General features: G+C 36.6%; 1 protein-coding gene across 3 annotated transcripts in view; it reads right to left on the bottom strand.

Moving 5' to 3' along the window:
* Window positions 1–2,899: 2,899 nt before the first annotated feature.
* Window positions 2,900–14,769, bottom strand: part of OCIAD1 (OCIA domain containing 1) — a 34,372-nt gene continuing 22,502 nt past the window's right edge. For all 3 annotated transcript variants that reach the window (XM_032768854.2, XM_032768852.2, XM_032768853.2), the window contains exons 6-8: window positions 14,523–14,728; window positions 10,012–10,164; window positions 2,900–5,835 (exon numbers count right to left, since the gene is read on the bottom strand). In XM_032768854.2, coding sequence (XP_032624745.1) covers window positions 5,798–5,835; window positions 10,012–10,164; window positions 14,523–14,728 — 397 coding nt within the window. In that variant the 3' untranslated portion in view covers window positions 2,900–5,797. The remainder of the gene's footprint in view (window positions 5,836–10,011; window positions 10,165–14,522; window positions 14,729–14,769) is intronic.

The raw sequence follows: 14,769 nt of genomic DNA on the forward strand, positions 1-14,769 counted from the left end.
ACAGTGAAGACATCGCAGTGAGTAGATCAAAGTACATCGACTTAGAGATCCCCCCTTTCTTCTCCCCCCGAGTGTAGACCAGGCCTAAGACAATGATCACACTTTGATTACACAGGATCATACTTTGAACATCTGCACAATATACTGTGACATCTTATTTTTGCATCTTAAGTGGACAGTGTGATTTATGGGTGCAACTTGGAATAGTACCCACAACTCTCCAGTCCTCCACAATTCAGCCCCTACCTGGACTTTCTTTGAATGAGCAGAAGAAGTTATTTTCTTTTGGGATGATCTGTTGTTTAACTGGGTTTCAATCAGATCCATGTAATATGAATGAACATTTGCTGAAAGCAGTTACCGAAGAATTAGACTGTTTGCTTATTTTGGATTATGAATCTTGCTGTTGATTTTGGAAGACAGCATTGTAAACTCAATTCTCCAAATATCTGCAATACAGAAGGAACTGACATTGTAACAAGTGCTATAGTGCAATCTCTATCAGGAAAGGTGAACTTACAAATGTAGAATTATGTAAAACAACTGCATTCAAAAATAAAAAGATTTAAAATTTTAGACACCGCAAGTCCACTCAGTCCTACTTCTTGTTCAGCCAATCGCTCAGACAAACAAGTTTGTTTACATTTGCAGGAAATAATGCTACCCAGTTCTTGTTTACAGTGTCACCTGAAAGTGAGAATAGGCATTCTCATGGTACTGTTGTAGCCGGTGTTGTTAGATATTTACGTGCCAGATGTGCTAAAGATTCATCTGTCCCTTCATGCTTCAACCACCATTCCAGGGTACATGCATCCATGCTGACAACAGGTTCCGCTCAATAACAGTCCAAAGCAGCGTGGCCCAACACATGTTCATTTTCATTGTAAGAGTCAGATGCCACCAGCAGAAGGTGGATTTTCTTTTTTGGTGGTTCAGGTTCTGTAGTTTCCACATCAGAGTGTTGCTATTTTAAGACTTCTGAAAGCATGCTCCACACCTCATCCCTCTCAGATTTTGGAAGGCACTTCAGATTCTTAAACCTTGGATCGAGTGCTGTAGCTATCCTTAGAAATCTCACATTTGTAACTTCTTTCACTGCAGATTTGACAAAATGCAAAGTCTTCTTAAAATGAATGTGTTGGATCATCATCTAAAACTGCTATAACAGGAAATATATGGCAGAATGTGGGTAAAACGGAGCACTGGACATACGAATCTCCCCCAAGGAGTTCAGTCACAAATTTAATTAATGCTTTTTTTTTTTTTTTAAATGAGCATCATCAGCATGGAAGTATGTCCTCTGGAATGGTGGCTGAAGCATGAAGGGGCATAAGAATGTTTAGCATATCTGGCACTTAAGTACCTTGCAGTGCTACATGCTTCATGGCTACAAAAGTGCCATGAAAATGCCTGTTCTCACTTTCTGGCGACATTGTAAATAAGAAGAGGGCAGCATTATCTCCTGTAAATGTAAACAAACTTGTTTGTCTTAGCAATTGGCTGAACAAGATGTAGGACTTGTAGACTCTGAAGTTTTACATTGTTTTGTTTTTGAGTGCAGTTATGTAAAAAATAAAACTACATTTGTAAGTTGCACTTACATAAAGCGATTGCACTACTGCACTTGTATGTGGTGAACTGAAAAATACTATTTTAACAGTGCAAATATTGGTATTAAATATACACTGATTTCAATTACAACATGCAATACAGTATATATGAAAATGTAGAAAACATGCAAAATATCTAAAATTTCAATTGGCATTCTATTAACAGTGTGATTAAAACTGATTAATCACGATTATTTTTTTAAATTGTGTTAACTGCAATTAATCAACAGCCCTAATTAATACATAATCCTTTTGTGTTCATTCCTTTTGGTGCTCACACAGAATACAGCAGTGAACACCTTCTGACCTAAAGAGTAAAACTCAAGAGATGCATTTTTAGGAGGATTAGTACTATGCTATGTGATGTGAGAAAAGGACTTTCAAGTTGTATAAAATTCTGGATTCTTTGTTAACAGACATCATACAGGTAAGATTACTTAAAAGAAAAGCTGTCTTCTATTTCAGTCGAGTCTATTTTAAACCAACTATCCTTTTGGTTGAACCAGATTAGAAACTTGTCTAACCAAAAATGGTAATTGTTGCCTGTGAAAGTTAATCTAAGCAAAATTCTAATATTCACACACAGGGTTGTTTCGGCATTCTCTCGCTCCTACTGGTTCTTGATATCTAATACATTCTCAAAGTTTTACGTTTGGGCACCTTTTTCAAAGGAGAACAATCAAGCCATTACCTCTCCATCTTCTCTGGGGGATTCCGACAAGATATTCGAAGAATGTGAAAAGTTCTTATCAACCTAAGGCTCAAACCCGAATTGCAGCTATTCCTATTCCAAGCTAAGAGAAATGAAGGGATGCTGAGTCACAGGATGTAACTATGGCCATTTTAAAATATAGCCCAGTTCACACCCGTAATGTGGCCAGTTCATGCCTCCTACAATGGCAGCAACAACATCCTTCCAGTTGCCTGCATGCCAATCTCACACTCACTATGCAGAATCATACTGTCTAAAAGGTAAAAGGCCCTCCTTTGATAGAATACTAGGGTTTTGTTTTTCAAACCACCATTGACGTTAAAAGTTATGACCATACAAACCCCAGGTATTTATGTACATTAAGGACATGATACAGACCAACAAAAAACCACTTCAACCCACCATGTTGTGCTAAAGTGAGGAAGAGTATTTACATACCCAACTTACAGCAATAACTAGGTACAAAAAGGCAAGGTCGAGAGACCAAGCTCCACACTTAATTTTGAATTTTCTCTGATATTTGTTTATGCCACATATTAACATAGCTAGTTCTTATTAAAAAAAAACGCATTTTAAATAGTGTTTCCCACATATGAGATATGCCCTTTATTTTCATAGCTACAGAAAATGAAAATACTTCTAACAGTATTATATAAACTGATTTTTGCATACATAAAATTATTTTGGGGGGTGAGATGTCACTCATTTTCAAAACCTTTGGCTTCAGATCAGTACACAAACTGCTTACAGCATTTAGAAAGCACTCACTTTAGTATGCAAGATTAAGGTATAATATTAATAGAGTAGATGACTTTTCCTTTTTCAATATTTGAACGGAAAAAGGGTAAAATAATCTCCCATCAACTGCTGTTCTGCACCAGATGGTCCACAATCATCATCATTACCTAAGATAAGCACACAATTACAAATAAATAGTGAGGCAGATTAAAATATTTCTAATGATAATCCAAATGGATTCTCACATGCAGTGCAACGTGTCCACTGATTTCTGGAGAGAAGTGATGAAAGGAAGAAGGATCAGACTGCAGCCCCATGTTTTCATTGTTCTAACTCATTATGAAGGACTTTTGTCTACCCAGGGAAATTCAATGGTACAGCTGTACCAGTATAACTCCCTGTGTAAACTCTCATCTTCTGGAATAAGAACGCCTTCTTCAGGTTTAGCTTAGACTGCTTCCAAAGTGACAAATTAAACTGGAAAAAAATCACACTCATTCTTGAATCTGAGCGTCCTCATGGGGAGTTATACTGGTTATACCAGCAAATTTCCCCATGCAGACAAGCCCTAAGGGTCGAAAACGTTCATCTACATAAAACACACACACAGAGAAATTTTAAGAACCTTCAGTACAAGCAAATATTAATTCAGATTTCTGAGGCAAAGACAAAGAGAGAGTCACCAGACTCTTACAAACATGTTCCAAAAAAGTCTAATGTAGTCCACATTTCACAAAAACAATAAAGCAAGACATTATTGGCAAGATGATTGTCCAAAATACTACCTCCTTTAGGGATTGTGAGGGAGTGAAAAATATTGGTATTTTTCCTCATACTTATTCCTCGAGGCTTTTCCGTGGGTCCTTCCTTTACTTAAGAGATTGTCTGCTTCAACATAGTGCCAGAAAAATGTACCTTCTCTCTTTAAAGATCAGTTACGCAAAGATAAGTGTTACAACTTCCTGTTATAGTTTGCAGCTTAGTAAGTTGTTGTCTCCTTTTTTGTATGGTGGGTATAACAAGGACAAATCAAGAAAACGTTATATGAATCTCTCTCATGATAACAGTACTTTTCTGACCACTTTCAGTATTCTGCACTGTCCCCATCATTCAACAGTACAAATCCTGCTGACTTCTAGTACATTCATGGACCTCTCATTTCAGACCTGAAAGCCTTCTCTCATCAAGGTAAATTGGGGTCTTTTTTACAGTTAGCCTCAAGATAACCTGATGCCAGTAATCCACTTATAGTCAGAAGTCATTTGGCATTTCCTTTCTCTGCAAACAGACCTGTTATTCAGATGTTCTTAAACACTGTTTGGTTCTTTAAGAACTCATCTTCTCTACATTTATTTGTCATCCTCATTTCAGCTTACTCTGTACCACCCTGGTGAATCTTTCTGTCATGTTGCTCTTTTGTTGGTCCATTGAATCAATGAGATCCTCAAGAGCATTTTTCTTGTCTGGTAATATAATTCCTTAACCTTAACTTAATGAGAGAAGATGATATTGATCAGTTTCAGCACACCTTTAACCAAACCAGAAAGAGACAGTGCTGACAGGCTAAGAATATAAATAGAGCAGCTGAAGGTCACAGCTTGAAGATGAGATTCTCGTGCTCATGAAAGAAAGACTGGTGGCACTGTTTTGATCCAGATATGTGGGAGGTAAAGCAGATACTAGGAAAATGTATCAGCACAGCTCTGCCAATGTATCTCAGTCTGAACAGAAATACTAATGCTATATTCTGCTCAAGGGGATCTCTTCTCAAGAGACAGAAAGTGGCAACAAACTGTGTGGTGGTTTTGAGACGTGTAAACATGGGAATAAGGATAAGACCACAAAATTAATTTTTCAATCCAGGCCAGAATTTGAACCCAAGTCACCAAAATATAAGTAACTAATACACTTACCCACTATGCCTAAATAGAGATGCTTTTTTAATGTTTCCTTTTTCTTTCATTTAATCATTTTCTGTGGTTCTGGTAACTTGGGTCTTGTCAGGACAATCACTCAGGGGTATATGAGTCAGGATAGCTCACTAAAATGTGCACGTTATTCTGAAACGTTTTTAAAGAGCATGAAAGTGTACATATACTCTGGTACCTGGCTAGTTCCTCATCACTGTCTATTTTTACTGTTTAGTCCTAAAGATTTATTGCAGGTTAATAAGATCTGACTTTGAAGTCCCCAAAAATATGGGAGAAATTAAAATCTATTTTAATACCTTACTAATTAGATGGGGGTAAATACCACTGGGATTTTACATCTCATTACTTTCAGAACAAAACAAACAAAATAAGAGGGTATGTTTTACTGAGTGACTTAATGGGAGTCTTGAATAATCTGAAAAGACTAGTTTTTTTCCCTCTCAACACCAGTACCTCTGACTTAGTCTGTTTACATATGCCAGTGTCTCATCTCTCATTACAAATTTATAAAATTAGTGCGAGCTATCCCTTTTTCATTATTTCTAAACAATATCAAACTGTTTAAAATCACTGTTCTCATCAAGGGTCTAGTTCCCCAATAGTGCAAAGCTACAAAATGTTAAGCCTATAATCCATAATTTTTCACTCTTCTGGAAAGTCAAAAATAAAATCTAGTCTCCTTTATTATAACATATTTCGGTTTGGCAGAATACACCAAAGTGTGCAGATATTCATGAGCAACATAGATGGAGCTGAAGTAAGCTGATTGACGATAACTTCCTTCAGTACATGCAGAGATTCAATTCTCACTCTTCCCAAGCATCTCCATACTTGTTTACTTTAACTAGAAAAAAGAAAAAGAATATCACATACAACTAAATAGTTTAAATACATAAGTTTAATTTATATAGTGCTTTGAAATTGTGGTAAATGTGTTGTGTTTTCAAAGTGTGAGGTTTAGGGACAGTTACACTTCAGTGTGCCTCTAGTAATTTTTAAAATGAGGGAAGGGGTAAAGATGGCATTACTAGTTTCTATTATAGCAGTATTAAAAGGCCCCAGTCAGGTTAGGGACCAATTACATTAATCCCTACCCTGCAGAGTTTAATTAATTTAAAACAAGATGCAACAAGTGGGTTAAAACAAGATGCAACAAGTAGCAAACAACTGGAAGAAACAGTGAAAGAATAACAGATACAAATATGTGGTTGCATAGTCTTGTTATATGCACAGTTAGGTGGCTACAAGGTAATTAGTTTATATATTTAATTTATATTTGTTTTTAAACAAAAAGGAGATCTCTGTAATCCCCACTGGCCAACTACCTGGCCATTAACAGTTGGCAGCTGCCTACAAAGTAGAAGCAGGTCTTGGAGACAGACCTGAAGGAGGGAAGGGTAATGGTTTTATGGATTAGTCCAGTGAGGGCAGTGTGGAAGAAAGTGAAAAAGCGCTTGTTTGGGAGAGACATGGACAAAACAGGAGATAGAGCCTGGCATCACTTAGGGGACAGAATTAGATTACAATAAGATACAAAAATAAAATAAATATAAAGAGAGGAAAGATGGACCAATGGTTATGACTTTGGAGAGCTGGGTTCCCTGATCTGCCACATGCTTTGTGGGACCTTGGACCAGTCACTTGGTCTGTGTCTCAGTTCCCCCTCTCTAAAATGGGGTTATCAGTACTTTTCTACCTCACAAGGGTGTTGAGAGGATAAGTACATTAATGATTGTGAGGCCCCCATTACTGTAGTATACAAGTACCTAAGATAGACAGTAGGTGCTGAGTTGTGCTGGTCCTCAAAGTAGGGTGACCAGACAGCAAGTGTGAAAAATCAGGAAGGGGGTGGTGGGTAATAGAAGCCTATATAAGAAAAAGACCCAAAAATCAGGACTGTCTCTATAAAATTGAGATATCTGGTCACCCTACCTTAAAGGGAGGAGAAGCTTGAATTTAATGGAAGAGAAAAGTGAGAGCCAGTAGGAGGATCTGGGTTGTCAAAAATTGTGTCTAAGTGAGAGCAATATGGTCAGACCAGCCAAAGATTCTAAAGGAGAGGGGAATGTCAGGAGGCCAGAGAGGAGGTGGTCAGAGAAGACAAGACAGGATGAGAGTTTGTGGTTCACACAGAGAACTGGATCTTGGAAATATTACACAGAAGGAAGAAGCAAGCTTTGGCTTCAGCCTGAATGTCTGGGGTTAGAGAGAAGGTGGATTCAAAGATGATACCCAAGTAATGGGCATGAGTGACTACAAGGATGGTAGTATTGTCAACAATGACAGTGGCACATCTACATGAGGAAGTTGCAATGACTTCATCTTAAAAGTGCAATTTTAAACAGATTTGGTTAAATCCATGCAAAAGGTTCTGTGGACTCTCTTATTTCAGTTTAACTTGAGTTGATGTCCAATTGACAAGCTAAACTGAAATATGCATGGCTTAAAACCAAAGGAAGAGGGTCCACAGAGCTCTTTGCACTGGTTTAACCCAATCAGTTTTAGTTAAACCAGTGCACTTTTCTTACGTAAAGGCCAGAAAAAAAGGGAGATGGATCTCCAGGGAAAGAAGCTCTCTTGGGCCCTGGGGCTTGCCTCAGGGTTATCTGTGGGTGCACAGGGTGATAAAAGACTCTACTGGAGGTGTTTGAGGGTGCATGGACAGGAGAAGGGTGTTGCAGATGTTCCTCCTACCCTCTCAATATAATTTCAATTCTGAGGATTTGTGCTCAATTCTGCTCCCATCCCCACAAAACTGCTGTAGGGGATCCCCATTGCTTATCATCATTTGACTGCTGCTGAAGAGCATCCACTCCTCAGCAATTTAGCAGGCATTGCGCAGGCACACTAAGAGCACAGAGGTTAAACCCAAAGCAGGCAAACACTAAATTTTACTTCATGTTCCTACTCATTATTATAAAACTATCTAACATTTCAAAAGAAAAGTAGTAAACGAACAGGCTGAAAAATCACTGAGCTCTGCTATTGAACCATCTCTGTTAGTGACATCAGTAAGTTGTCTGAAATTAATTTCAGACTTTCATGCACTTCTATGTCATTTATTATCCAGCAAATATTTACATTTATTTTAGTTTTGTTTTTACTCCACTTCCTTAAACAGTGCAAGCAACCACATCTACAAGTTATTTGTAGGAAGCTCAGTGAACTACGCCTCATGTTCCATTTTCAAAAGCTGAAGATAAATATAAAATAACATAACATTCCATCTATTGTGATCCTATGTTATGTTTAAAAATTGTTCCATAGTGGAAAAGAATCCTAGATTAAAAAGTATAAATAAATTTTTGAACCTTTGTATTCTGCAATTCCATAGCCACAGACTTTGTTGTTTACTCCTTGCCACAAAGTGCTGCTCCAGAACTTGAGCTTTCATTTAAAGAAAATATGGTTCTAGTCTCTATGGCTGTGGAAAAAACCTTGAATAGGAAACTGTGCACACAGATGAAATGTCAGTTGCCTGAATCTACAGGCAACCTGGAACAATAGCTAAGAAAAGTGAACTGCCTCATTCATCTCAATCATGGCATCATGAATTCCACAGCCATGGGAGTCAGCATTTTTCCCAAGAATCCACATAATTCAGAGTGTCTGCCACAAAATTCATCATTTTGATCCAGGCAGGTGCTCAATATTTTATCTCCTTGCCCTGCTAGGACCAGCCTGCAGCTACATTTGCTCTACAGCTTTTCCCACAAGTAGGAGTTAATCGTATTACAGGCCCCATGGAGAAAATAGTAAAAAACCCCTATCTTTGAAAATAACCATTGTTTCAAATGTTCACCCAAGAATTTTATATTAATTAATATTTTCAACTATTGGCTAAAACTGCATATGTTTGTATGAGGGTGGGTGGTATGGGAATGTAGAGTATTTCACAGTGATAGAATAAATTAACATTGCAACAAAATTAAAGGGTTGCTACTGCAGAATTTGGTCCCATTGTGATGCAGAATATATGGGGACCTAAATATAATTCCTGAAGATTCAAAGTGACAGATCCTGCAGTGCATTAAACAGCAAAAATATTTTTTTTATTCTGTGGTTTCCAAAGATAGCTTTATACTGACTGAATGCCATTTCGTTCTTGTTTTACTGTCTAAAGTTCTGTTTTCCAGTGTGAAAACAAAAATCTCAAGATTGGTGCGAAGTACTAGTTCCTTCCTTTAAATTTTAACATAGAACGGTAAACATCTGCAAACAATGACATGTCCTTCAAAATTCTACACTACAGAAATCCCCAAATTCATAAAATACGTTTTAAAAACAGGAATGTGGTCTGTTTTGAGAGAATGCTAACTTAGCATACACCCTTTCAAAAGCTAAAAAACTCAATCAGAAACCTTAGTTCTAGAACCTTTGCTAAAGAGCTGTGATGCAGTAAGTGCTTTCTTTGGATATGTCTATACAACTAGGCACCCATGCCTGGCCAGGACTAGCTGACTCAGGCTCGTGGGGTTCAGACTGCAGGGCTGTTTCATTCCTATGTAGACTGCCAGACTCAGGGACCCTCCTACCTCTCAGGATCCTAGAGCCCAGGCCCCGAAGTCTTCACAGTAGTGAAACAGTCCCACAGCCCAAGCCCTGTGAACCTAATTTGGCTGGCACACGCCAGCTGCAGGTTTTTCTTTGTTGCGTAGCCACACGCCTAAAGGCCTAGGCAGTCAAGCACTAATCAAGCTTTTCACAATTTGTTTCTACATGGATAACATGATTGTTCTAGTACAGTCATTATAATCTGCTCCCGAAACGTCAATGTTTTTTTCCTAACACAAAAAGTAATTTGAAATATGAAACTATATGATGTACATAAGTCATACATAGAAAGGAAATCAGTTCAAATGTGAGCTAAGTCAGAAACACAATTCTGTCATTTCTCCCTCAAGACGCTGTTTAAGAAATCCCTAAAGGATAAACTAAGTTAAGCATAAGACTAACCCTTTTCAACACTACTTTGGCATCCATGTTCACTACGTACTGCAGCAATTCAGCATTAAATTACCTTCTTTTTTAAATGGTCTCTCCTGTGAAGACTTGACTGGAGTTTCTGCCTTTTGTGTTAATGCTACTTCATATGTCTCTCTGTTTCTGTTCCTTAACTCCTCATATGAGACACTTTTTCTTTTAGGACTTTCTTCTAGTAATTGAACAGGTTCTTTAAAAAAAAAAAAAAAAACAAAACCCCCAGTGAGAATTAGCTACATCCAACTACACTTGATTACAGCTGCAATTAATCAAACTTTTTTTAGCATGCCGATCAATTGTAGCTCAATTTAGATTGAAATGGGACACATTACAGTCACAATCCTAAATTGCAATTCAGTTTTTTAAAAGTATTGTAAAAGCACTCTACACACTCAGAAGGATCCCTCCTGAAAACTTTCATTTTATTCTCAGATGCCACCAATGTTATGAAGTAGTTGTGTGCTGGAAAAACTGAGTAGTGATACACAAATAAGAGCATAAAGCAGAATTTTTATGCATAGCACTACCACAAACAGTTTTTCAAGCAGATAGCAGTTCACCTAGATCATGACTGACAGCAAAGACATGTTTTGCTCTGTTGGGAGTACATCAGTATGGTACAGCAGTCTAGTCTGAGCGGATAGCGCAACCCAAAGCAAGAATTTTCCATATTTTCAGACTCTAGAGAAGAGAATTCTGTGCATTCCAAGCACAGCCAAACTTCTTAAAAATGAAGACTTTGGAGAAGGGGAAATCAAACTGGTCCAAAGAGAAAAGGATGTTATGGATCAGCCACCTACGTATTTATAAAATGCCCAAACTCTGTGGCATCTAAGCACTGTTAGGTTTGTGGGTTTGCTTTCATTCATCCCCCCCCCATTTTAAATCTGTCAAAAATGTATTGCTCTTAGGATGGAGAAAGGCTTTTTCTTGGATAAAATAAGAAAAAAAAACACACCTAACCACCCCCCAATAATATTAAAAATGTCATATCTTTGAGGGATCCTGAGTAAAAGTAAGAATGTCTAGTTCAGTAATGTTTAGGAAATAAGAACATATTCATCTATTTAAGCACCATGATTTGGTGCTATTACTACTGACAGAGCATTTCAAATAATAGATAGTTGTGATTAATAAAGGAAACCTTTGGTGAACAGAAAATCAGATGCATCACTTTTTTTTTTTTTGGAAGAACCACAAATTTGAGGGTTTTTTTACATCCTGAGTTGTTCTACAACTATTAGAGTCACTTTGCTAGGTTGGCTAGTGAAAAACCTCAGTCTATTATGGAGATTATCAAACAAATTAAAGAAATGATAAATATGTTGAACTCTGTGAAATAAGACTCAAATTTCATATGAGTTGATGCAAATGCTTGGACTCACTTATTCCTTGGGTCAAATTCTGGTTCCATTGATGTCAGTGGCAAACTCCTATTGACTTCAATAGGGCCAGGATTTCAACTTATGACCTCAGAGGAGGAGGAGGATGTCTCGACAAAGTGACAAACTGTTGATCTTGGTTTATAAACCATTAATGATGTTACAATCTGCAAGATTTTCTCCCATCCAAGAAAGTGAGCAGTAAACATTATCATGGATGGTTGCAACTATGTGAATGATCATATCTGGGACTATGAGTTACAATTAATAAGGCAAAGGGAATAACGCTATTTCAGGGTGTGATGGTTCTTCTAGGGTCTGATTACATTTTCTTTTTGTTCAAGTTATTTTGGCTAAACTATTATTAATTTTGAATGACACATGGTCAGCTTTGTAAATCCCAAGAAAGTAGCTAAATTTATAAATCAGATCACAATCAGAAATGGAGATAAACAAGGGTTTTACTTTTTTTTTTTTTTTTTTTTAAGATCAAGATTGATTTTTTGGTTCATTGATTTTTTCTTATTTATGCTTGAGGTAGACAAACTGTCAGTCTCTGTCCACACATGAGAACTGTAAGACACTAACTAATTTATATTTTCTGATTCTGATATTGCTAAATTACCAGAAAGAGATTTAAGCTGTTTTTAACATTTGGTGGATGACAAAGTTTTGGTCACTTGACAAAAGCATAACAAGACAAATTTATTCCAAAATGATTTAAAGTTTATAAATTACTTTTTCGAAATCCAGCTAAGTTTATGATTTGCATACAGGCTTGCAGTCCTTCCAGAAACAGCAAAACCATGTACAGCAGGTCCTCCAACAGAGCAAGACATCAGTCTATCTGTATATTAAAGGCAATCGTTTCTGGAGAAACCCTCAGTCTAGAGTGACTAGATGTCCTGATTTTATAGGGAAAGTTCCGATTTTTGAGTCTTTTTCTTATATAGGATCCTATTACCCCCCCATCCCCAACCCCGTCCCGATTTTTCACACTTGCTGTCTGGTCACTCTACCTCAGTCTGCATTAAATGGTAAAGGTTATCAGGATTTGTGATAGAATGTGATGTTTTATACATTAAAATGCTGCTCTTATCAATAGGTGAGTTATTGCTTAAGACTTATTGGGATAACTGGATTTGGAAAAACTCCATATTGGATTAATTACATATTTATTTTATTATTCTTTCATGCTGTTTTTTACTGTCCAGTTTTATAAACCCAATTAATTAAAAACAGTTAAAAATCAAAATTAACCTATGTATAAGGTTAATATGTATAAATTGCCAGCTCCAATTTCACTTTTGCAAGCACTCATTTCTGTATTTCTGCACACATTTCCTCCTCTGAACATCACTTCTATACTTTATTTGGGGATTTTTTTTCCCCTTCACATGTTATCAGATATTGTATAAATTCAGAACACATGGAGAGAGCAACTCCTGGATTCTGTGAAAACTGCATTTTTCAAGTGCTTCAGTGTAAGGAGCCATAAAGATTATGAATGTGTCTAAAATGTCAGCCCCTAAATCTGTTAGCAAAAATTAGTTTTGTGAAGGGCCTTTTAGAGTCAAATTAGTGAAAAACAGATTGTTAAAAAAATTAAATTAAAAAATCTAATATATATATATATGGAAAATCATCATTTTTTTTTTTTATTTTTTTTTAGGTATCATCCAAGACCTGAGTTCATGATATTGTGTTTCCCCTGCAACAGTCCAGGACATCATTAAAACCTAAAGCAGGATGAAGGCTACAGGAAATTTTAGGCTCAGTGATGTCCTCAGTTGTTGCAGGAGAAAACAGAACCCTATATTCAGATTTTGAAAAGTTAAAAACACAAAACTATCACATTTTAAAAACCCTGTTCCATTGGCATGGGATTAAGGCATTATACAGTTAAGAGGATATAACTAACAGCAAGGTAGTAAGCCAGAAAGGCTAATAGGAAACAAAAGAAGCTACAGCTTAGTCAAGATTTTAGATGGATTTAAATGGCTGAATCATTCCTCTCAATTTCAAACAACATTTTTTCCCCCCAACAAAAACTAGTAATGTAGAACCTGAACCCTCCGTGCAGACCACTGATGTTGGACATTTCAGCAGTTCTTCCATTAGCACCTTTGTTTGATTTCTGAGACCTTAACTTCAATTTATTTTCCTAGCAATGACAGATTTAGATGTCACCCTCTTTCCCTCCTCCCCATATGGTCAACGCTCAAAATAAATGTATGTACCAAACATGGGTGACAATTTTAATTATACTTTACAAGCAAAAGTAGTCCTGTAGGTCTGCAATGGGAAAGACCTGTGAGAATACTTCCTTACAAAATTTGAATGGTTAATCTGTAATCCTGAAACAAAGAAGTGAAAACTTTCACTGATTCCCATTACAGATGGTAGTAATATGTCAACTTAAAAAGCTTCATTTTATATATAGGTTTCAAATGTAAATGACTAATACATATGCAGTGATTAAATCCATGACGGTTAAATGATTAGAGAAATGGAAGGGGATAATTATCCTTCCACCACACAGAAGTGTTAAAATTTAAACAAAAGCTGACGAGCTAAATCAGAGATAGCTGCATATATAAATAAAATAATAAAATTTTTGCTATATATATGAAAAGGAAAAACTCCCCCACCCATGTTCCTGTTGCCCCTGGTCATTCTGTTCAGATGCAAAGATTAAAATAAAATCTGTAGGGACCAAACTTCATGTGGAAGATATATGTATGTTTGTTTAATTTTCCAAACAGAGTGGCCTTTGTAAATTACAATTTTTACTTGCGATTATCTTTTTAAAAAATATAAAAGTTAAATTGGTTTTAAAGAGACAAATGTTAAAGCAGAAACATACTGTAGATAGATGTGCTTTGTGTCAACATATTTTTCTTTTTGGAACTTTGATACATTCCTGTATCAAAAACCACTGCAATCTACAAAATACTGTATATTTGGACAGGTGCTGAAATAAGGCAATTTGAATATACAGAATGTATACAACCAAACAAATTAAGGGGACATACCTTATTTATCATCATGACAAAAGCAGCTTTACTTTCACATTCTTCCCACCTCTGAAGACAAAAGTCATCCAGGACAGAGACAAGAATTAAATGTACTATGAAGTTATAAACTTTATTAAGACAAGCCATACCTGGGGCATTATGTTCAGTAATTCCAGTAGGATAGGATTCATTCAGAGAAGAACTGAATGGAATTGGTGCATAATTAGAGACAGACTGATCTGTTGAACTATATTCATCTGAATAGCTGGAAGAAAGTGAGGCTTCAGCTGCTGGAGAAGATCCAAAAGGAGATTGAGAAGGCAAATCTGCAAACTCTGATTTTTGAGCAGCATATCTGGAAAAATAACACAATTGAATATTAAGATTGGAAATAAT

The sequence above is a fragment of the Chelonoidis abingdonii genome, chromosome 5, assembly GCF_003597395.2.
Source record: "Chelonoidis abingdonii isolate Lonesome George chromosome 5, CheloAbing_2.0, whole genome shotgun sequence".
NCBI lineage: Eukaryota > Metazoa > Chordata > Testudines > Testudinidae > Chelonoidis > Chelonoidis abingdonii.